Source organism: Thamnophis elegans, chromosome 7 (assembly GCF_009769535.1).
Source record: "Thamnophis elegans isolate rThaEle1 chromosome 7, rThaEle1.pri, whole genome shotgun sequence".
Taxonomy (NCBI): Eukaryota; Metazoa; Chordata; class Lepidosauria; order Squamata; family Colubridae; genus Thamnophis; species Thamnophis elegans.
Window position 1 is genome coordinate 22,617,246 of NC_045547.1, and position 25,417 is coordinate 22,642,662.

Below are 25,417 nucleotides of genomic sequence, written 5' to 3' on the forward strand. Positions count from 1 at the left end.
TTGGGGGATGCAAGAAAGCAAAACCAGTATTTTTCCTTGATGGTGTCATGTGGCCCAGCAATGAAGTGGCCTTCCCTACTCTGCCTGCCTGAGCTCTGGATAGCCTCAAAAAGTAAGTGAACGAATGGTGACCAGGGGTGGAAAGGAGTGTGTGAAACCTGGTGGGGTGGCACAGCAGGCCCAGTGCCGATGGGGACTCAGCCAGGCAGAATGGTGGGGAAATAGCTAGGCAGGTAAAGTCTCCAGTTGGTCGTAAGGGTAAATGACAGCAGAGGTGCTGCAGGTGTTGTATATTTGAAATAGGTTTGTATGTAGCTTTTGGGGGCTGTGTTGTAACCCCCAAAATTTTAAATGCCCTATCATACCCTGAGGACTACCTCAAAGTGTGATAGGGCATTTAATAGCAATTTCCATGGGCATTGATAGTAATGCCCATGATAGTAGTCATTAAATGCCCTATTATACCTTGAGAATTGCCTGTAAGTCTTTATTAGTACTGGCCTTGGTGCTTAAAAATACACCTTTCTATGAATACACAAGGCAATCCAAAACTAGCTATGTGAGGTCCAAATACGTGTGCCTAGTAGTTACATACAGGTAGACCCCAACTTACAACTATTCGTTTAACACTGATTTGAAATTACAACAGTGCTGAAAAAATTGATTTATGACCGGTCCTCCCATTTATGATTTTTGCATAGTGACCTTACAGTCATGTGATCAAAATTTAGGCACTTGTCAACAAGTATGCATGTATGGTAGCTGTGTCCCGGGTTCATGTGATTGCCATTTGCAATCTTTCCTGCCAGCTTCTGGCAAGCAGAATCAATGGGGAAAGCGGAATTCATTTAACAATCGGGAAACAGCTGTGGCAAAAAAAGTTGTAAAATTGGGTATGATTCAATAACTGTATCACTTAGTTCCAGTACCAATTGTGGTCATAAAATGAGAACTGCCTATATCTGCATTTGCTTTTGAATATGGATCTTCATTATCAAGTTGTTAGCCATTTGTTTTAGGGGTCATATCATAGTTGACTTCAGATACAAAAGTTGACATTCTTTGTAAGGGTATTTTTTAAAAATACTTTCATTTTCTAAAATAAAGTTGGCAAGGGCTTTATATTTGGTAATGGAACTGAATTGGAGGGGAAGTTCTTTTGGGACCCTTCTATTCAGAAGCAAGATGAATTACCCACCTGAAGTGATCTCCCTTTCGTCTCTATTGGCAGAGTGAATGCAGAGATAGCACACACAAGGCAAACCAAGGCAAAAAGGCACAGTGCCCCCAAGAAAGAAGCATTCATAAGTACCTACAATTAGATAATGTGTTAGTACCATGTTGTCATGCAATTCTGACAATTCATCTGTAAATCCTTTCAATAGAATTATCTTTCCAGACATGAACTGAACGTAGGTGGAAGAAGTTCGCATGGAATTGCAATGCCAAACTTTTCTTATACACACAACAGAAGTCCAGTTATCCATGGGTACAATTAATGAAAGTTTATTCATGGAGGGGTTGTTGAGAGAAGGAAACTTGCTATTATAATGTTGCACATGTAGGAAGCTTTAAAAAAGGGTGCGGTTAGGAAAATACAAGGCTATTGCTTTAATTTAAGTAAAATATTACATGATTCATTTCCTCCACACAAAGCTCTATGGGACTGCAAAGTCTCTAGCTAAAGAAAGGAAAGGTTTCAACATCTTTTTTCATTTCTCTGAAATGATATTGTACTTGGTTTTTAATTATGTTGTAAGCCGCTTTAAGAATTGTGCTGGAGTAGAAAAGGAGATTGTACTTTTTCAAAAAGTAATATTAAATTTATAATGGCCCTTTCATTTATCATAGCGCAAGCTTTTGTGAACTACATCATACTGCATCAGTTGAAATTATTAGAGTAGTTCACTGTCTTATAAATTGATTTCTTTCTCTTATTTATTCAACAACCTATAGAAATTCATTACTTTTCGTTCTATTGATTTCATTGGAAGAGTGCAAGGATTTCTTTTTTCTCCACTAAAATAAAGATGAGCTAGAATCACTTTCTTATTAGTGAATTAATATCAATTTTTATTAAGAAACTAATTTATAATAAAATAAGCGATGTTTTTTAATCAGCCGATGTAATTATAATTAACCTTTTTCTCCTAATGTCTTACAGAATTGTTACATTTATTCATATTGTACCTTCTAAGCTTCAATAAATGAATGGTGCTGTTTTGAGTATTTCTTGTAATTAAGATTTTTAAAGAAACTTGTCCTTTCATTTTTAAATGTTTATCATTTTTCTTTATATGTACCATAGCCAAAACGGGATTCTGCATTTTGAATACATTAATATCAATTTAGCTTTCCTGATGTCCAGGGAACTTCTGATCGCCGTGGTCAGGTGACCAGCATGACTCAACTTCGGAGGCGCATGGAACACCGTTACCAAAGTGGTCCCTATTTTCCTACTTGCATTTTTTACAAGCTTTCAAAGGCTGGGTTGGCAGAAGCTGGGACAAGTAACGGGAGTTCACCCCGTTACGTGGCGCTATGGATTCGAACTGCTGAACTGCCGAACTTCTGGTCGACAAGTTCAGCATTCTGATGTTCAGAATGTTTCCAAACATTTTGAAAAGAAATAATTAGCATAAAAAACAGCCAAAATCTTACAAATTTGAATCTTTAAACATAAATCAATCTATACAGTATATTAAAATTATTTGCCTGGAATCTATTGCTATATATGCAGTGAAATTCTTAAACAAAAGATGTCTTACTTGTGCTATAAAAGGTGCTACCATAGCACCTATACGACATATGGAGCCACTGGTCCCTAATCCCAAGGCTCTCATGGTGGTAGGATAAACCTATAAGACAGTAGTAAAAATATGTGAGAGTAACATCTGTGACAGACAAAGTATTGGATGAAGCAGAGGGCAGTATGGAATCAAGGTGTGTTTAGAAATACAGTACTGATGATTCCAAATATGATGTCAGAGAGATAAAAATATAACTAAACCTTTTACAAAATTTACAGAATTTATGTCATTTTATGCCTAGAGATAATCTCAGATTTTTGTTGAATTCAGTTAGTTTCGTGGGACCAAAATATTATCAATTCTGTAAATTTGACTCCAGTGCAGCACCTGAGTACAAAACATTAGCCCTCATTTTAAAGAACAAATTCATAAAATTAGCAATGTTTAGAAAGATAATGTATTTTTTTTAAAAAAAAAAAACATAAACAATTTCAATTCGTTGTCTGTTGGTTCGTTGGTTTGCTGGCTGTGGGAGCGCTGTGAGAACGCCGCGGCTTAGCGACTTAGCAGGTTGGAAGATTGTTGACCTAACTGCTTTTGGGGGGAACCTGATTTAGCTCTCCGGTTTGCTGAGGCCCCTTGAGAATGCCTGGGCCCAGCCACTGAATGGGGCACCCCCCCCTCCTTCCACCTGGGACGAGCTTTCCTTTCTTCATCTTTGGGCTTAAATTACTAAGGGGGTTGTTGCTATGAACGGACTTGTACATTAGGCCTTGTCCACCATGATTGGCCTTCCGGCTCTTGTTGCTGCTGTCGATATCCGGACCTACTCTGCCTTTCAATCACCCTCCCCTTTGGACTGCATTGAACTTTCCAGAGGGGGTGATCGATATGACAGGTCGCTTGATGAGATCTGGATGCTGGCTTGCTGCCACTGCGACCTGTCTAGATCCCCCCCCTTCCGCTCCATCTAACCCAGCCTTCCTCAAGGTGTGGCCTCTCCCCTGTCGGGTGTGTCTTAGAACCTGGAGAAAAGGAGAGGGGCGGGACACCCCTCTTAGACCATATATTTTTACCATATGTTATACTGGACTCTCTACTGGTCTTGGCAGAAGATATAAGCCTTGTATGGACTTCACGCGCCTGCGCAATTTTTAATCTGGTATGGTGAGTGCATGGGATTGTATGTGATTGAGTGAATGATCCCACTTTTTATTGCTATTACCGCTGTATTTTCTGTGTTTTTTAATTATTACGTGGGGACTGCTTGTGTGAGTGAATGAGTATGTTTGATTCGGAGGACCTGCCGGGGAATGTGGGGGTCACTGGGGTGGTTGGGGGGGACCATGGACACGGGAGTGGGCCGTAGCATTACGGTCGTAACGGGGAGGGGCAGATATGGCGGGGACTTTAGGGCTGGCCATTACCGGGGAAGGAGGGCTCGCTACGTCACAGAGATCCCTCCTTCCGGCCCTATGAGTTCCACTCCGAGGCCAGATGGCGCGAGTAATCAGGACCCTGGTCTCAGGCTGTTGTCGCTTAATGCCAGGTCTGTAGTTCACAAGGCTCCCCTCGTCCGGGACTTAATTTTAGACGAGAGGGCAGACCTGGCATGTATTACTGAAACCTGGCTGGGCCCGGAGGGAGGAGTCCCCCTCGTAGAGATGTGCCCAGAAGGATTTCAGGTGCTTCATCAGCCGAGAGCCCAGGGAAGGGGTGGGGGTGTGGCTATTGTTATCCGGGAGTCTCTAGCACCTCGTAGGATCCCTGCTCCGGAGCTTGTCGGGTGTGAGTCCCTACTGGTGAAGTTGGACCTCAAGGGTCAAGTGGGTTTGCTGTTAACGTACCTGCCTCCCAACAGCGTTGCAGCAGCCCTCCCCTCGCTCCTCGAGTCGGTAGCCGAGCTAGCAATTGAGTTCCCCAGGCTTATGGTCCTGGGGGATTTCAATTTGCCTTCGCTCGGTGAACACTCTGATGGGGCGCAGGAGTTCATGGCTTCCTTGACAGCCATGGGCTTGACCTAAGTAATTCGGGGCCCAACCCACTCAGCGGGTCACACGCTCGACCTCGTATTCCTCTCTTGACCGGATTGCGCCACTACGGCCGCTCCGAGGCGGTGGATCCCGGAGGCCTCCTTGGTTTACCAAGGAGCTCCGGGAGAGGAAGCGCCAGAGGAGACGCCTAGAGCACCTATGGAGGTCCAATAAATCCGAATCGAACCGAGCACTCTTAACATCTTGCACCAAGGAGTATATCAGGGCACTTAGGACAACAAAAAGATCGTACATCGCCACCTTGATTGCGTCTGCTGAGTCGCGCCCAGCCGCCCTGTTTAGGATAACCCGCTCCCTCCTAAATAGGAGGGATACGGGGGACCCCCTGCAGGGTAGGGCTGAGGACTATGTCCAGTTCTTAGCGGACAAAGTTGCTCGGTTTCGATCGGATTTGGACTCCGACTTTGCAGATCCAGCCGAGGCACAGGAGGATAATCTGGCAGACCATCGCTGGGTTGAGTTTCAGGATGTTGCGCTTGGGGATGTGGACAAGGCCATGACAGCTGTGAGTGCCTCCACCTGTGTACTGGACCCGTGCCCCTCCTGGCTGGTTGCCAACAGCAGGGAGGTGACACGGGGCTGGATCCAGGCGGTTGTTACCGCCTCCCTTCGGGAGGGACTCTTCCCCTCCGCACTTAAAGCGGCGGTGGTGAGACCCCTCCTGAAGAAACCATCTTTGGATCCAGCCGTTCTCAACAATTATCGTCCAGTCTCCAACCTCCCCTTTGTGGGGAAGGTTGTTGAGAAGGTGGTGGCCTCCCAGCTTCAGCGGACCTTGGAGGAAACTAGTTACCTTGACCCATTCCAGTCCGGCTTCAGGCCTGGTTACAGCACAGAAACCGTTTTGGTCGCATTGACCGATGACCTCTGGAGAGCCAGGGATGGAGGCCATGCCTCCATCCTGGTTCTCCTTGACCTCTCGGCGGCTTTCAATACCATCGACCATGGTATCCTTCTGCGACGACTGCGGGAGGTGGGGGTGGGAGGCACTGTTTTGCAGTGGTTCTCCTCCTACCTCTCGGACAGGTCGCAGTCGGTGTTAGTTGGAGGGCAGAGATCGACCCCTAGGCCCCTAACATATGGGGTGCTGCAGGGTTCGGTCTTATCCCCCCTACTATTCAACATCTACATGAAACCGCTGGGCGAGATCATTCGGAGGCACGGGATAAGATACCATCAATATGCGGACGATACCCAGTTGTATCTGTCCGCCCCGTGCCAACTCAATGAAGCGGTGGACGTGATGAACCGGGGCCTTGAAGCCGTTAGGGACTGGATGAGGGCTAACAAACTGGTACTCAACCCGGATAAGACCGAGTGGCTGTTGTGTTTCTCTCCCAATAATTTGGCAAGTGTTCCATCACTCAGGCTGGGGGGTCAAACACTATACCCCTCAGACAGGGTTCGCAACTTGGGAGTCCTCCTGGACCCACAGCTGACCTTTGATCACCACCTGTCGGCTGTGACCAGGGGGGCATTTGCCCAGGTTCGCCTGGTGCGCCAGTTGCGACCCTACCTGAACCGGGAGGCTCTCACAACAGTCACTCGTGCCCTTGTGACCTCAAGGCTGGAATACTGCAACGTGCTCTACATGGGGCTGCCCTTGAGGAGCATCCGGCGACTTCAGCTAGTCCAGAATGCGGCCGCGCGAGCGATTGTGGGTGCACCTCGGTTCACCCACATAACACCTATCCTCCGCGAGCTGCGCTGGCTACCTGTTGATCTCCGGGTGCGCTTCAAGGTGCTACTTACCACCCATAAAGCCCTTCATGGTAGTGGATCTGGGTACTTGAGAGACCGCCTCCTGCCAATCACCTCCTCGCGACCAATTAGATCACATAGATTAGGCCTCCTCCGAATTCCATCTGCCAGTCAGTGTCGACTGGCGACTACGCGGAGGAGAGCCTTCTCTGTAGTAGCTCCGACCCTTTGGAACGATCTACCCGTGGAGATCCGTACCCTCACCACCCTCCAGACCTTCCGCACAGCCCTTAAAATCTGGCTATCCCGTCAGGCCTGGGGCTAGATTGTAATCCGTCCCCACCCGAATGATGAATGTTGTGTTCTATTTTTAATTATGTATTGTTTAATGTCTCACTGTTGTATCCCCTTTCCCCATGAGTTGTAAGCCGCCCTGAGTCCCCTCAGGGAAAAGGGCGGCCTATAAATAAATTTTCCAATTTCCAATTTCCAAAAAAAAAATTCAGTAATTTTTTTAAGTCTTGTTTGAAAACAAGCATAAAGCTCCTGCTAAGTTATAGGTGTTAGCATATGATTCCTGTCTATTCTGGCTTAGGTTGGAATGCCATATTATTTTATGTGGAATTAAATAATAAACTTGGTGAGATTTCTGAGTAAACTGACCAAAGAGTACCCTGTTGAGCAAAAAAGTTATAAAAGGTTATTCAGAAACATAATTTAGGTAGTTTTTCACTTTGCAATTCAAGAAATCAGGAGGGCCTTACCTCTGCTGTGTAAATATAGATAGTATTGAAATTTGCAGCTACAAAAGCACGCAACATAAAGAGGAAACCAATAAGACCAGTACTAGAAATAAAGAGAAAAGATATGAAGAAAATAATGTAATAATATAATAACAAAGCCCAATAGTTTATTAATGTGTCTCACTGATGTGATCTTGGAATGTTTGAATGACTGTTGAGGGGGAAAGATTATATGTAATGCAAGAGGAACATTAAAAGGGATATGGTGGCTAAGACACTGAGCTTGTCAATCAGAAAATTCAGGCATTTGAATCCCTAGTGCCGCATAACAGAATGAGCTCCTGTTACTTATCTCAGTTTCTGCCAACCTAGCAGTTCGAAAGCATGTGAACATGCAAGTAGAAAAATAGGGACCACTTTGGTGGGAAGATAACAGCGCTCCGTGCACCTTCAGCATTTACTCATGCCAGCCACATGACCACAGAGACGTCTTCGGGCAGCGCTGGCTCTTTGGCTTTGAAACAGAGATGAGCATCACCCCCTAGAGTCAGGAACGACTGACATACGTGCGAGGGGAACCCTTACCTTTAAGGGGAACATGTTTCTATTAAAAATTAGTTGTATAATATAAACTATTAATAGTATATCTATATAACTTATTTGCATGTGAAGGCCAACGATGGAAGAGGTGGGAGGAGGGTTCAGTATTATTGTGTGCTCAATCAAGTTTTTCTTGGGATTCTTGATCAAGTAGGTTTGCTGATATGTTTAATATGATGTAAATCCCTCAGATTTGTTTTTAAAATAAATTGGGATATAATTTTTAAAAATATATTAGTGCCAAGTAGCCGCCTTAACAAAATTCATGCATTCCACATCAGGTTTGCCATTAGAATTGGTACAGACAGCCTCCGTGAAATAATAACCATATATCTAGGGTGTCAGAAGGATAGTCACGTGCATAATGGAAGCTCTTTCCGGAACAGAGCAGATACGAACACCTAAAACAAGGCATAGCTTAAATGCATTTCTATATTTTTAAACCAGAATAAACTGCTATTAAACATGGGCATTTGCTGCAATCCTTGGACATTTAACGATAATGATAGGATTAATGCCTATAATATCAGTGAGAAATTGTAAATATTTGGTAAAGTTAATATTTAATTGGTTATGACATTTTTGCTCAATCTATACCGTCAAGAGGGAAATGGGTAGTCTAGAAACATGAAATACAACTAAATAAAACTCCATTATGATCAACTAGTAGCTAATCAGTAAAATTATACAGTCCCACACATCTGAAGAGCACTGGACTGGGATATGCTGAGGGGAGCCTCATCTACATGTGCAGGAAGGGTAAATCTTATTCCGTAACTTGCTGAGATGACAAGACTTGAGCATTTTGTGGCCCACAGCCACATCCAGGTCTGTGGCTGTCTGGCTGGTTGGGATGGTTGTGGCTGTCCACAATGATCCCATTGTAGTTTTTCATGTGGCCCCTTGGGCAAATTATTTACCCAACCTGCATTATAATAAATAGGAGAAGCCACATGTTGATTGAGGACTGAACTTTGATTCCAGCAGCTACCAATTCAATAGCATTGGCAAAATTACAGTTTTACACATACACATGTATATTTAAACATGTGTCCAAGCCATTTGCTCATTATTTGACTTCTTGTAACATACATTGATGGTTTCTATAAGATGCAAAGATCTGCTGACTTTCATCATATAATACCTTAACACATAAAAATAATGAAAAATCAATACATTTCAGGCAGGAAATCTGTCAATTCCTTTTTTCTTTTGTTCACGGAGAGAGCCATTGTACATTTATACAGTAGGGTAGGCATCAGATAGGATAAAGAAAACCTTGGCAATCAATTACTTTGTCCAAACTGGCATTCAAAAACATTCTCTGTTGGACCAACTGCCTTTATTACTACAGGATATGTACTAATGTGAAGATCAACATAATTATCCATTTACATAATGTCTGTTTGGGGGGGAAACCTTCAGTTTATACTAACCAAACATCTGCTTCTGTCAGTTGCTCTGTTTTGGATTGACATACCAGATAGGAAAGAAAGAAACTACCAATGTTGGTGTAATCAATCACAACTTTCCAGCAAGTTTTCACCAGAAAGAAACATGTACCAATCCTTATTTATTTTAGAAATATACAGTTATGGTCACTACATTTTTGTTACTTCCATGTTTCTTTTCTTCTGTCACCAAACAGTTGATCGTAGGGTATCTGAGTAGGGACCTTATATTTTGCATTCTATAAAACATTTTTCCCCAACATGCTCTCAAAATATGTTAGATTTCATCTCCCATAATTTCAAGTCAGTGTACTGGGGAAAACTACTGTAAGAACCCAAGAACAATGCTGATTATATATTGCTGCAACTATTTTTCATACATAACCCACAGTCACATTTTTGAAAATGAAGTTAGAAAATACAAGGGGCCCCTGAATCAGATCAAGACCGTTTTTGTCTTGGAGCTCCTGGGAAACTCACAAAGATAATCCTCTTTCACTGGGGTTTCTAATGTGTGTCCTCTGAACTTTGGGGATATCATATCTCATTATGTTTTGTAGTAGCAAGTTATTCCAAAAACTGAATACATTTCTGCCTTCATTTTTGGGATATTCCTAAATGCATAATTCTTGCCTGCAAAAAATGTTCTATTAAGCCAAACTATTTTAAATTTTAAGCACTCAATGAATAATCATGTCCATTTCCCCAAATATGATGACCACGCCAGAGGCAAGCATTGGAATCCAAATATTTCATGATAATATGCTCCCACCCAAGACACTTACATTGTGGTGCATATATTGAGGAGAAGAAAGAAAACAGCAGTGCATCCCATTGTTATTGTCAAGCTCACTCGCCTTCCCAGGAAATTGATGGCAAGAATATTTAAGGGATTTACTATTTTAAAAAAAGAAAAAGGAGGAAAAGATGTCACCTTGTAAAATTCAATTAATTAACTGAATCAGTACTACATAATTATCACACATACACATAGACCCCTGCCACCTTAGGGAAGACTGTTGACAACTATTCATTGCTTTCCTTCGATTACTTGAAAACTGCAAATGGGGACTTTGTAACAGAACTCCCATCAGCATCTAGTTCAATGTTTCTCAACGTTGACAACTTGAAAATGTATGAACTTCAGGAGCTGAAATTAGTGAGATTAAGGGTGGTTCTTACATTCCTAAATAAATGCATTAATGCAATTTTCGCAGCTGACAACAGCAAGTGAACTGTTTTTCATACAGAATTCATACAGAACAGTCTGCATCTCTGTCTGAAAATCTCTCTCTGTGTATGTGTGTATCTAGTTGTGGAAGGTAACTTTGGAGTCTCTTTCCCGTTCTCCATGCTAATCTTCTATAATATAAAATTTTCTCTGTGTTTGTGTGTGTGTTCCAGCATAACTCTGGAACATCTCAAGCAATTTCAACTAAACTTGCTACATAAATGACTTACTCTCTGGAAACAAATACTGTGGGGGTAAGACACCTCTATAACCTCTCAAGGTGTGTGTTCTGTTAAGATACAGCCTGTTGTGCCTTAATATGACTTCTACTGTGCAATACAGTGGAGTTGCCATGGTCATGACTTCACGTACTCCACAAAGGGGCTCCCTCTGGTAAGGAGGAAAATCCAACATTAGAAATTATGTTTGGTCTGGATATTTTCCCCCTATAAATCAATAAAGACAGAAGGCAAAAAAATTACATGCAATTTCTCCTACTGTGCTGATGAACATGATCTGGTAATCAGATGGTGCAAAGGTATGGCAGAGACAAGGGCTCTGAAACTCCTCCTGAGTATGGCCCAGCTCGGCTTCTACAGATCCTCCTCTTGAACAAACCAGATCCTTCTCCAGTAATTCTGCACTGGCCAGGATGATACCATAATAAGCAAAAGAAATTCCAAGCCTGTCATAGAAAACAAAAGGGGTTAGCAATGGGAAACAATCATTCTTTAGAATATTCTCTAAAGATAATAAGCTATAGCTATAGGGTACATTTGATAGACCTAAATAGAAAACCAAAAAATTAGGGGATTGGTAAACACTATTTACCCAAACAACTTCAAGAATGAAGAACATTTTTGTTACTGAAATAAGCAATTAGAATAATTCCAGAAATCCTTTTGTAACCTTGGCCTAAATAATTCAACTTCCCATAACTTCAATTGATTCAAAATTTTGCACTGATCCTAATTTCAGAGTAGAAGAGCAATAAAGTAACTGCCAGTATGTTAGCTCTTCTTGTTTTTTGCCCACTTTAAGGCTTCAAGTGAATTAGGTACAAATCAAATGTTAACTGGTTAGAACTGGGATGGCAAACCTATGGCATGTGTGTCACAGGTGGCACATGGAACCATTTGTCAGGGCACACGAGGTGTTGCCCTGATAGGTGGCCATAGGGCCATTTTTAGTCCTCCGGAGCCTTCAGGGAAGCTGTCCCTAAGGCTCTGGAGGACTAAAAACAGCCCTACAAACAAACTGGAAGAGACTTCTGGTTTGCTCATAGGGTCGTTTTTCAACCTCTGGAGCCTTTAGGGAAGCCTCTGGGAGGCCCCTGAAGGCCCTGGAGGGCTAAAACCGGCCCTACGAGCAAACCAGAAGTCCATTCCTGAACTTCCGGTTTGCCCGTAGGACAGTTTTTTTTGCACTCTGGAGGCTTCAGGGAAGCTCCTGAAGCCTCCGGTGGGCCAGCGGGGGGGGGGGCTGTTTTCATCCTCCCCAGGCTCCTATAAAGCCTCTGGAGCTTGGGGAGGGCAAAAAAAGCATGCAAAAAATGGGGGTCATACTGGTCATGTGCGCATGCGCGCTGGGGGTCGTGCCCTGCATTATGGGTTTGGCACGCCCCTGCGCTCCCTCCTTTTGGCACGCAGGCCAAAAAAAGTTTGCCATCACTGGGCTAGAAGATCCAAATTACATATCTGTCTATGTTACATAGTCACTTATCTGTATATTTCTGCTTCTAAGCCTACATTTTAAGATACATAAGAAAACATCACAGCTAACGCTCTGGATTTCAATTGTATTTTTATTGCACAATCTAGAATATATGTTTCTATTGTCAAGACTAAATTGGCATATGAATGTGACACTGTTCAAAGACAGTTTTATTCATTGATACTTCTCTAATTCCCTCAATTGCTTAATTAATGAAGAAACTCAATGCACACACACACACACAAACACACACACATTAAATATATATTTTAAAAACACACACACATACACATATATATATATATTGTTGTATTTGTGCTGATAAATAAAAATCTAATAGAATATATATATATATATACACACACACACATACATACATATACATACATACACACACACACACATTGATTGGATACTATATATACATAGTATAGTATATAGTATATATGGTATATATATATATAGTATATATATATATATTCATTTTCAAATTGGAGGGAAAAATAAAGCAGAATATATTAACTGCATCTAAGAATGCATATGGAAGCTTTGTGATTTGGTGCTATTCAGATATGCTTGGAACAATAATTCCCAAAACTGGTCAGCATGCCATGAGTGTAAACAACAGCTAGCACCAAATTTTGTTGGTTAGAATTTATATTTCAGTGTGTCAAATGGATGGAACCATGAAGAATGCCTGGCTGGAGAAAGCCAAACAGAGCACCCTACACAGAATCAAATGAATAAATGTAAGCTAAATTACTACAATAGTTCCTTAGTATTCTGATTAGCTTATGAATAGTAATTTTTATTCTTAAGTTAATCAGAGTTGGGAGCTATAATAAATTTAAAAACAAAGGAAATCTAAATTTTCCCATTAACATTCATTAATTTTACTTTGTGCACTGCAATTTGAAAGAAGAAAATCATATGAATTTACCATATAATCCATATTTGCAAAGATGTCCGTAAGTATTTGGGATCAAATAGATCTTTGAATCTACCTCGTTTTTCCTAGAAATATGTTAAAGGAACAGTCAGAAATGCACAGGATATGTGCTGCTTAAATGCTGAAGACACATCTCAAGCTTTGAAACCCTTTGTGAATTATAATCTAACTTTTCAGTTCAGTAACTCGTGGTAGCCCGAGCAAATAAAGGCAAAATAAAATTCAGAAACATCTGGAAGGCCACATATTGGACACCTGGGAGTTGACTACAATGTTCATTTTGTTTCACTACAGATTGCACAATACATACTACTATTATATCATGCATTGTGCCAACAATGGTATATATAAGGAAAGAAGAAGAGTTGGACCAATAGTGGCTTCTTGTCTTTTGTAATATCTAGTAAGTTAAATTCCATTGATGTGAACAGATAGTTAAGCATAATTGTTGTAGTTTATGGACTTTAATTACTTTATTTAAGGAGACTTTGCGGGACACGGTGGCTCAGTGTCTAAGATGCTGAGCTTGTTGATCAGAAAGATTGGCAGTTTGGTGGTTTGAATCCCTAGTGTGCGAAATGGAGTGAGCTCCCATTACTTGTCCCAGCTTCTGCCAACCTAGCACTTCGAAAGCGTATAAAAATGCGAGTAGAAAAATAGGAACCACCTTTGGTGGGAAGGTAACAGCATTCCGTGCGCCTTCGGTGTTTAGTCATGCCGGCCACATGACCACGGAGACGTCTTCGGACAATGCTGGCTCTTCGGCTTTGAAACGGAGATGAGCACCACCCCCTAGAGTCAGGAACGACTAGCACATATGTGTGAGGGGAACCTTTACCTTTTAAGGAGACTTTACCTTTTGATTGATCAAGTCTGCCATCATTTTCCTAAAAATTCCCATGATAGTTTAATGCAGTGCTTCTCAACCTTGGCAGTTTGAAGATGTGTGGACTATGCTGGCTGGTGAAATGTGAAGTTCAAACTGCCAAGATTGAGAAACATTGGTTTAATGGACAGATAGTCAGCAGGTCAACTAATAATGGGAGTCAGCCTTGCAACTCATTGTTTCAGGAAGGAAGTTAACAAAAATATTTTAAAAAAACTTACTTCCACAATTTCTACCAACTTTCCTTCAGGCAGAACAGAATGGTTCATTTTAGCAATCCACTTGAGGGTAGCAAGGGCTGCTTTATCATTTCCACAAGACACATTATATCGAGCAGACTCGGGGATAAACTGCAAAATACAAATGAGTTAGATAAACAGGCACCAGCATTTCCAATGTACCATCAATCTTATAGTCTTATTGTAATAAAGACTGGATTCGATGTAGTATCTCTTTTAGCATTAGAGCATTCAGATTAATATGATGAGTCACTGCAGAGCAATTCATGCAATGCTTTCTGCCCACACAAGCCATTTTCGGAAAGTCTATCAGAAAGTAATAGAATATGTGCTAATCCACAAATTACATCTATAGCTGGAAACAATTCCAATAAACCCAAAAGATAAATGAATACTGGTGTTTATATATGCAATTACAAGTCTACACATTTGTCTGAATAAAATTTGTGTCAAAACAGAATGGAAGCATAAACATTTTGTATGACTTAGCCCAGAGAATAATGTAAAATAGACTGTTTCTTAGCCAGAAATTTACTGCAACAGGCCAATAGAATACAATTGGCATTCTTGGCTTTGAATCATCTTGGTTCCTTGGTTTCCATTTAACTATAAGGGACCTTTCCTTCACTTGCAGGTTAAGTTGGCATCAGAGCACCTTTGCAATACCTGTGAATTCCTGCATCACCCGATAATGGACTTAGCTTTTCTCTAACTCCCATGTTAAAGTTTTAGGCAAATTCTTCTAATTGCAGAAAATAACAATTTTCTTGCTTAAATCAAATCATCAGGGTACTGCCTCAGCAATGAAATGTCCCCCAACATATAAACAAACAACCCTTGAAGTGTTTATGAGAACAGTGGATCAAGGGTGTGGTGGAATATGGTCAGGCATATGAGAATATATTGTCTGCCTTTTGTCTTAAGACCCATTACAGCAGGATATGCCAGTAATAAGATAGCCTGCACAGCAATTACCTGTGTTTCCCTGAAAATAAGACTGGGTTATATTTTTGGGGATCACAAAATAAGCACTTGGGCTTATTTTAAGGTGTGTTATTTCTCCCCCCCCCCTATGTACAGGAGACTCACTTCTTCTGTTTGCTTGCAGTGGGGCAGGAGGTTGCATGATGCGCCAGCAGCACCATCAAGAGGCAGGAGGGGATGGAGCTGCTCCACATACCCCACACCAGTTTATCTAAGCCACGCCCTGCAGCCAGGCCACCCATGCCCCGATACCTGCCTTACCTTGCAGCCATGTTACCAGCAACCCCACATGGCTGCCAGCCCACTTCTTCTGTTTGGTCACAGCCAAAATGGAGCAGAGAGCCAAGCAACAAGACAGAATGGGCAGGCGTCTGGCTGTGCAGTCTCTTAAGTAGGGCTTATTGTGGGGATAGGGCTTATATTAGGTGCACGTGTAAAACATGCTAGGGCTTTTTTTGGGATAGGTCTTATTTTCAGGGATACGGGCTACTTGCCTCAGAATACTGGCCCTCAATCCATTAAGAGGCGATGTTTGATTTGCAGCATGCATACAGGATTGAGGTTGCAACTGCTTTTGAGTCATCCAAGTTATAATTTGGTGTAGTGGGTAAGGCACCAGGTTTGAAACTGGGAAATTGTAAGTCCTAATCCTGCCCTTACGGACAAAGCCAGCTGGGTGATCTTGGGCCAGTCACTTTTTCTCAGCACTAGAAAGCAGGCAATGGAAAACCACTGCCAAGAAAACTGCAGAAGCTGGTCCAAGAGTCAAGACTGATTTGAGGATAGAAATAATTTATGGCATCATTTTTTATTATGACAGTTCTTCACAACTTGCATGAGTTCCACATAAGACAGTTTGGAAAACATTGGAGCATTTCAATGCTTTTGTTTACATAATTTATAATCAGTCTTCTGTCACATCTCATCTTGTTCTAGAAAGATCTTTGGCTTTTGGGAAAGCCCACAGATATGTTTACTGGAAAACAATGATTAGAAATAACTCCAGATATTTTATTTCCTTCTTCTTTAGAATATACCTTTCTTTGTTTTGTTTGTTATTTCTAACTAATGGTCACACTAGGAATTTCATTTCTGTAACTTTTTATTAGAAGCAAGGTATTCCTACATTACTTCATCAATTGGTTGGAAAATTACTAAGAAAATTTCAATCAATCAATCAAAGTTTTTTTTTCAGATGAAAGGATTGGGGTATAAAATCTGCTTCTGTATCCAAATAAGTTTCAGATATGAAGATATCTTGTCTCTCTGTTTTATGATATGTTCATCCTCTTTAAGAGTTTCAAGTTAAGCATATACAACATTGCTCTCTGTATCACAAACTAAATCTATTGAATTTGACAGATGAGTATGGTTGAGCATTTTGCATGGTATAAATTGATAAAAATGTTGATGATTTGCCAGCATCAATGAATTTCTTTATAAACAAGAAATCTCTACAAACATACATACTAACACACATCTCTACCTAACTCTCTCTCTCTCTCTATGCAAACCTAAGTTCTAAGTCTATCATACCTTAAATGCGAAAAGAAGTAGAATGCCTGGAATAGAAGCTATTCGGATCAGCCAACGCCACCCAAGAGTTGGGTTAACAACCGATGCCAATCCAATAATTAATAAGGAGCCTGACAACCAAAATACCTGTGAAATGGAAAAACACAGGATAGATTAGGAGACAATGAGGTTCTCTACATCTTCACATTCTTTCAACATCCACATCTTTGTTCATACTGAGTTGTTGTATAAAACACAATTAAAATATTGAGTTAAGCATTCCCACATCTGATTTTCGGGATGTCAGTACAAATATTGATAAAGTAAGCAAAATAGTCATCATTGTAATTGTCCATTGGCTGAAAAGGCACTTTATCTGTTCTGAATCTCTTATTATTAAGTTTCATTGGCTGACCATGACAACTTGGATATAAGAAAAATTAAAGAAAATTATCCATGTATAATTGCACGGATCTTTGCCTCTTATTAACCTTTTTTTCCTATTTAAAAACTCTAAATGTTTTTTAAATACAATCAGAAGTATGGTTTGTTGGTATAGTGATATGTATCCGGACCCTTGCTACCCTCCCGGCCTTCCGTAAAGCTACTAAGTCCTGGCTGTTCCGGCAGGCTGGGGGCTGTTGAAGTATCCAACCCCACTTCAATTGTGACTGTTGTATATTTTAATATTGTTTGTACTGTCTTATTAATCCCCTCCCCTGTTTTATTGTGAGCCGCCTGGAGTCCTTCGGGAGTGGGCGGCATACAAACCAACCAATAAACGAACGATATAGATATTGATACATTTTTCAGCAAATAGATTTCTGTCTTACCTGTGATAATGGTAAAACATAACCACGGTATTTTGTGGGCAAAAATTCTGTTTTGATTATAAGCCTAGAAAAAAAAGTAAGGAAAGAAGGTAAGAAGATTAAGGAAAGAGAAAAAATTGTATTAATTGAGTTCAAATATTTCCATGACCCGTCCAGTACCCTTACATTAATAAGGATTTGTTGAAATAGCCATAATGGCTGGATTCACGAAAGTACCCAATCAATCTAACCTCACCTCACCTCACCTCAACCAAACCAAACCAAACCAACCCTTCACTGGAATTTTTACTACAACACCCATCAATTCTAACTGAACTGTTTTATTTTAGGCTTAAACCTAGAACTTGATAGAGAAAGAGATATATCATAATTTGCCCTGGAAGATTACAGACATTATATGTAATCTGCTGTTTGAACAAATCCCACAGTACTTCTGGACTTCTGATCTTACGGTAAAATATGCACACATTAAAAATATCAGTAGTTACACATCACATGAGTATGCTGATGTTTGTCCTATTATTGTTTGCACTATGACATTACCCTTGTGAATGACCTGATACGCCACATCCTACGAGGGCTCGGAGAAAGACGAACCAGATGTATGAAGGGGAAAACGATGTCAGCAAAGAGAAATACGCTCCCCATGCAAAAGAGATGATTAAAACCTGGGAAACAATTCATAGATAAGAAGACATTGACTTCAAAGCAACATTCAGCACTCTAGGATATTTATCTCAAGTTTTCCTTGTAGATAAGTTCTGAACATTTCCAGCTCCTAAAAAAAAACTTAATTAACCTTGCAATGAAATACATATTTCTTGAATGTGTGTCACTATATTTAATATAGGTTCCAGATAAAATGCATAAAATATGATGTTCACCTACTTTTAATTTAATTAAAATTACATTGATAATTTTGTATTATTTTTTATCCTGCCTTTATTATTTTTATAAATCACAGGTCTGCCACTAAAAAACTGTTTGATTATTTTCATCTAATTTCCATGTATTTTGGTGTGCTGAAAACAAATAAAATATTCAAAAAACTCCTAGACGTTATGATTTGCCACAACATGCAAAATTGTCTTCAAATTTATCTTTTTTTAAAAAAATTTGGTATTTTTTTATATTATGTATTTTTAACCAAATGTAAAGTCCAAATTACTATTAATTAATTCACATAAGTGCATTTAAGATATAAAATGCCAAAAAAAACCTTAAAGGATTTGTCCGAGTTATGTAAAAAAAATATAGCACTGTAAATCTGATGGTCAGCAATATATACATAAGCTAAGCAAGTTTTAAGTCAGTGCTTCTAATGGTAGAAGGGGTTAATCTTTCCTGAAGAATCCAGTGGGAGGGAGACACAGGGCAGATAGCACCATCTCCGGTCAGTGCAGGGGGTGTGGCCAGCACTGTGACGTCTCATGTGCAGACACAGAGCTGCTCTCTCCTGCATGCCACACTTGTGCACGAATCATCATCAGGTTCTTGGTTCTAGGCTGTTCACACTTTTTCATCGCAATTCATGTTAGCTCGTCATTCTTCAACCGTTATGTTATGGCTCCGTGAAAGTGTATTAATTCGCCAGACAGTTTCTGTTTCATCTGTGGTGGATATACAGTGTTGAAGCAACAGCAGAATATTACAGACTTTGTGAAAAAAGGATACTTTGCATACTTTGGACTAAAAACTGGAGATCAAGATAAAGTTTGGGTACCTCATAAAGTGTGCAAACGGTGTGTTGAGGACCTCTGAAACTGGTTCAAGGGTAAGAAAAAATATTTCCGTTATGGGATTCCTATGGTATGGCGAGAGCAAAAGAACTACTATTTTGAGGTATTGCCTTATTTAACATAGTTAACTAAATTGTCAGGAAACGTGATGTCCTACAACAAAATGGAGGTCATTTTCTGATTCAGCGCACCAAAAAACATAAAGATTACGTGGAATAACCAAAACAGCTCTCAAAAAATTTTTTTCGCAGACCTGTGATTCAAGATGGTGAACATACCTATCAGAGAGTGTAAGTGGCCCAAAGTCACCCAGCCAGCTTTCATATGGCAAAGAATGAATATAAATCTAAAAGGTATGGTACTATCAACCTGGAGTTTGGGGCAAAAAATTAAAGATGGAAGAAAACAAAACAAGTGAATGAAAGAAGAACGAAAGTACAACTGCTGGAAGAAAGGGGGGGAGGAAGAGAAAGGAAATAAATAGATGTTCAAACAGAATAAATGAGAATACAATGAAAAATAATATGGAAACTCTAAGGAACAAAGTGAAAGGAGCTAAGTTACAAAATGCCCCAGAAGTCTATGTAGTTTTGCTGACTGGAAGTATAAAAAGATATTTAGTGGAATGATGAAGTTTTAGATAAGAAGAATATGCATATAAAAGAATGCTTGCTTCAAAAACAAATAAGAGAAAAATGTTGAATGGTGTATTTATAAAGGAATATTTGCGAATATTTCAAAAGTAGTGAAATAGAGTAAGGCCAGAGTGAGAGAGTACAGAAAGCTCCAAAAGAAAATAAATAGGTTTGAAGAGCTTTTTCTTGTGGACCATTGAAGCGTTTGCCCTTCACGTCAGTAAGTGAACCTTTAAAGCATAAGATGGCATCATCTTTAAATTCAAAGTGTTTTCAGCAGGCAAGAATGTCTACAGCTTCAGATGTTGATTTGTTGTATATGTACAAGTGGTGGGTTTCAAATTTTTTTAGAACCTCTTCTCTAGGTGTGGCCTGCTTCGTGGGAGTGGCTTGACAGCCATGTGACTGGGTGGGAGTGGCTTTCTGGTCATGTGACCGGGTGGGAGTGGCTTGCCAGTCACTTGACTGGGTGGGCATGGCCAACTTGTAAAATGTGGTGAAACTCACTTAACAACACTCTTACTTAGCAATCAAAATGTTGGCTCAGAAACTCTGGCATTGAAGTGTGCAAGTCTTAAAGTTGTCAAGTTACAAGACCCTCGCACCCCTAACCCTTTAGAAAAAAGGGGTGTTCAAACTTGACAGCTTTAAGACTTGTGGACTTCAACTCCCAGAATTCCTCTCACTCTTCATCTTGATGATGTGCGGACGGGCGGGCGGAGGGAGCTGGAACCGGTTCTAAACGGCACTGTAGATTTGTGGAACCTCTTCTATAGAAGAGGTTAGAACTGGCAGGAACCCACCCCTGATATGTACAATATATGCACAAATAAATGTGAGTGTATACAGATGAGTGTAGGGGTGGGATCCTACTGGTTTAACAACCAGTTTGCTGCGCAGGTGTGCCCAGTTTACAGAAAAGTCACCTTCTGCATTATTGATGGCAAGGAAAACAGCTGAGGCATGGCAATCTACTCTGCTGCGCCAATCAGTTGGGCTTCGGAAAGGGAAAGATCGGTGAGTATAGCACAGGGGCTGGGGGGCGGGTCCACTTCCAAGTTGGAGTGAACCAGTTTACTCCCAGCTGATAGTCGGAGCCACCAGTTCACCTGAACCAGTCCAAACCGGTAGAATCCCACCCCTGGATGAGTGTAGCAAAAATGTATGCATTTGAGTATGGTGAGGGGAACTAAGGAGAAGCGAATGAATGCTTCATTCAGCATAAAAAGAACTTTGCTTCAGCATGTAAAAATTTATCCTTGTTTATGCTTTCTTCAGCACATAGGAGGCCATTGTAAGGGGAGGAACCCATCATATATGTATGCATAAAGTTAAGAAAATAGAGAAGTGAAAAGCTATAAAATTGAGCAAAACAGGAAACCGGCTAACATACAGTACATTTTACATTATTGGGCTATGATAAAAAGGACATTTTATCTGGTAGCTAAAATGTGTAACCCAATTTTTAAAAAACTTTATACTGATTTATTTGATATATGAAAAAGTATAAAAAGTGAAATAATCTGAGTTCAGCATGCTTCCCTGTGGAGTTCATCCAACAGCTGTTGATTTTCTATATCAAGAAAAGGTATGTTCTTCCCAGTGGTGAGATTCAGCCAGTTTGCACCTATTCGGGAGAACTGGTTCTTAACTTTCTAAGAGGTTCAGAGAACCGGTTGTTGGAAGAAATCTTCTTTTGGTTTTTTCCCGCTTTACAGGGCTAATCCTGTAAGGAAGGCAGGAAGGAAATATTCTGGTGTTGTTTCTAGCTTAATCTTTATTGCCCTGCTTACAGAAACTGCCTCTCTGGTTAACCCTTATTACACTGTAACAGCTAAGGCAAAGTGCCCATCGACCTGAGTAATGTTGAGTTGGCCATGCCCACATGGTCACATCACCGCTAAGCCCCGCCTACCCACCTGGTCATTAGGACAGAGAACCGGTTGTTAAATTATTTGAATCCCACCACTGGTTCTTCCTTACAAGGTTAACGCTGATACCATATAAGTAGAGCAATATGAGAAATTTCAGTGAGAACACGAAGAGTTGGACAGCCTTGAAGGATGCTCTGCGGCAAAGATCAATGACCAGAAGGCAAGTTCTGGCCCATGAAATATTTCTGGAGAAAGGACAGATTGTGAGATTACCCACATGAACTCTAGACAGCTCCTAGTGCTAAATAAACTGCAGAACTGAAGTGTGTGCAGTTGGCTCATGAATGAAGAGGATGGAAGTCAAAGGATTCCATTTAGGTTCATAGTCATAATAAATATAGCCTACATGGACTAAAATCTGACTAAAAAGTGATTTTAATCACTTTAGAATTGCATTTTAATTGTTTTTTTAACTGTTAAGAATCTTTAAATCAACAAGTTTTGTAACATTCATCAGGTGGAGTTTGTTCAATCTTTGGAGAAAGAAGTTTTAAGCACAAGATTAACAGCTTTTTAAAAAAAATGAGGAAGAGGGAATAAATAGCAAAAGCATGATCAGAATTTTCATTTTATAAAGTTATAAATGGGTTAAGAGTCCAGAAGGAATTAATTTTTGCATCCCATCTTTATTATTTTTTACAAATCAATCAAGGTGGCAATCATAACCAATGCAGTTTCCTCAAATAGCAATAGCACTTAGACTTATATACCACTTTACAGTGCTTTACAGCCCTTTCTAAGCGGTTTACAGAGTCAGCCTATTGCCCCAACAGTCTGGGTCCTCATTTTACCCATCCTGGAAGGATGGAAGGCTGAGTCAACCTTGAGCCTGGTGAGATTTGAACTGTCAAATTGCAGTCAGCCAGCAGGCAGCAGTAGTCTGTAGTACTGCATTCTAACATTGCACCGCCATGGCTCATCCATATACAGATAAGTTTGAAAATAATTACAGAAAATCTTCTGCTGGGAAAATGCTGTTGTTTAGAAATAAATGTGAGACAAAAATTGGACATTAGGGAGAATCAGAAAAAAACTAGATTATACAAAAAGGGAAGAACAATTAATTTTGACTCACTAATATAGAATGGAGCAAAATATTTTAACTTTTGAAGAATATTTGTGAACTGAGAAGTTAATGTTAAAAGTGTCTGCTATCATATGCAAACTAGTTTTAAATGAGGATATAGAAGAGGAAAAGCTTTTACTGGATAAAACTGAGTCTTAGGCTGAACTGCCTGAAGTCTTAATTAAAAGGGAGATACAAATAAAAATCAATAAACTGGCTTGGATGATTTTCTTATTTGGGTGTTTACAAAAGAGACTTGCTGAAGTAATAAAAGATTATTTTAAGAGAGACAAAGAAAAAATGAACAAAAATCAAGTTCCAGATATTTAAAGCAATTAAAGAGCAAGATTGTTAAAATCAAAGGAAAGGTTTATTTGATCAAGTTTAAAATATATATGCTGTTGTTTCTGATAATATTTAATGGATTTTTGTTAACCATGACCAAATGAAATAGCTTTAAGAATTTGTTTATAGATAAGAGATGAGATGTAGGAAGAAGATATATTTTATTGTACACTTCAGAGAAAGTAGTAAGTTACTGAATTTGTACTTGCTATGATGAAGGCGGAAGTGATTTCTTCATATGTATGGTCTCAACATATGGCCACAATTGACTCTCAAATTTCTGTTGCTAAGTGAGTTGTTAAGAGAGCATTCTACAATCTTTTTTGCCACAGTTGTTAAGTTAGTAACACAATTGTTAAGTGGATTTGGCTTTCCTATTGACGTTGCTTCTCCAGTGACCCCGGGACACTGCAATCATCATAAATATGATCCAGTTGCCAAGAGTCCAAATTTTGATCACATGACCATGGGGATAGTTATAAGTGTGAAAAAAGTTCCTAAAACACTCTTTTCAGTGCCATTGTAGCTTTGAACAGTCACTAAATGAATGGTTGTACATAAGTGGAGGACTACCTGTATAATTTTTCTGTACTATATCTTTTTTCCCCTGCATTTTCTATTTTTTCATTCTTTTATACTTTTTCAGTTTGTATTTTTTTAATGTTTGTAACTGAACAGTAGAATAAAATTATTACAAAAGGTTTATAAATTACTATTATAAAAAGTAAGCAGAAAAGTAGAAGAAAAGCACTTACCTTACAACGACCAAATTTATCTGCTAGCATCCCAAATGTTACGCTAGCCACCATGTAGCCAAAAAATACCATCTGAAAGAAAGTCATCACGTACAGTTCCAAGCAAGATCAAATAGTGATTTAATACACAAATGAATGAGAAACTAACATGAAAGCACATTTAGCTCGGTCTTCCATCTGAATCCCTCTACCTGTGCCACCCCAAATTTTTATTTGGCCAACCATAAATGCTCTTAAAATAATATGGAAATCGGTATGGGAGTGACCACAATTCTACAGTTGGTGTCACTAAGACAAAGGAAACGATAGCTTCCAAACAGACATGTAAAAGAAGGAACATCATAGTGCAGGGTCTTCTTAAATGTCAGGAACCCATCTTCAGACCCCCTTATCCAATTACTGATCCCTCAGTTCTCCTCTGAGGTTGAAGTTTTCAGTTTCAACAGATGAAGGTCACTTAAAGGCTCTCTTTACAATTATTATAGCCATACAGTAATTTGAAAAGCAAGTCTAGGTGTGTATTTTAGAATATTAAACAAATGAAAGGAGTAGAAAGAATCATCACAAATATTCTTAGCTGAATGTGTGTGTGTGTGTATGTATATATGTATATGTATGTGTATGTATGTATATGTATATATGTGTGTTTGTGTGTGTGTGTGTATTTATGTGTATGTATGTATGTGTGTATGTGTATGTGTATGTATATGTATATGTATATATATGGCTATTTATTTTGGAGACCTGGTTTGGTTTGGTTTTGGAGCCAAGGTTGACCCAAGTCATTCATGGTAAGACATCCATGACTGGTCAAAGGATTTTTGGAATCTGAATAAGAAAATTCTATCAGCAGAGGAAAAAAATGGAATAATGGAATAATGGTGAAGCAAATGATGCTGATGTTTTAATGTGACCAGAATCATTTGCCTGAGGCACATAATTTATATGGCCTCATAATGGTCCTGATACCTTCTCTCCCAATGTTAGCCCAATGACCATGTAACTGTAGAAATTATACTCACTGTTGTCACTAAAGCCACTTGCCAATTTTTAAGCTGCCATTCACATCGGATGACAGGACCCACTACAGCAATCAGCATGATTTCCATAGCTTCTACCACCTTTGGGGATGAGCATATGAAATAATATTTTTTAAAAAATATAGTTTTTAACATACACAAGACACAAGCGGGAATCTTCCATTCTCATTCCAGATCTCCTATGCCTGTATAGTACTGTTATAAACTCTGTTATTTCAATATTCTGAAATGATGCCATCTACAGCCCCCTGATT

The 25,417-nt window shown here is 39.8% G+C and overlaps 1 protein-coding gene across 1 annotated transcript; it reads right to left on the reverse strand.

Moving 5' to 3' along the window:
• Positions 1-874: 874 nt before the first annotated feature.
• Positions 875-24,195, reverse strand: SVOPL (SVOP like). Its single transcript, XM_032221798.1, has 11 exons — positions 24,124-24,195; positions 18,193-18,317; positions 17,650-17,713; positions 16,838-16,963; positions 14,300-14,428; positions 13,184-13,257; positions 11,013-11,215; positions 10,085-10,196; positions 7,270-7,351; positions 2,769-2,858; positions 875-1,312 (listed from the first exon to the last, which is right to left on the reverse strand). The coding sequence occupies exons 1-11, from the start codon at positions 24,193-24,195 to the stop codon at positions 1,175-1,177; spliced, it is 1,215 nt and encodes a 404-aa protein (XP_032077689.1). The 3' UTR covers positions 875-1,174.
• Positions 24,196-25,417: the final 1,222 nt, after the last annotated feature.

Coding starts and splice junctions, on each gene's coding strand:
- SVOPL (XM_032221798.1), bottom strand. CDS start 24,195: ATGGTATTTTTTGGCTACATGGTGGCTAGCGTAACATTTGGGATGCTA. Junction 13,258..14,299: donor AGTTGGTAGAAATTGTGGAA/GTAAGTTTTTTT, acceptor ACATATTTCTAG/GAAAAACGAGGTAGATTCAA. Junction 2,859..7,269: donor TCTATATTTACACAGCAGAG/GTAAGGCCCTCC, acceptor ACTGTCTTATAG/GTTTATCCTACCACCATGAG.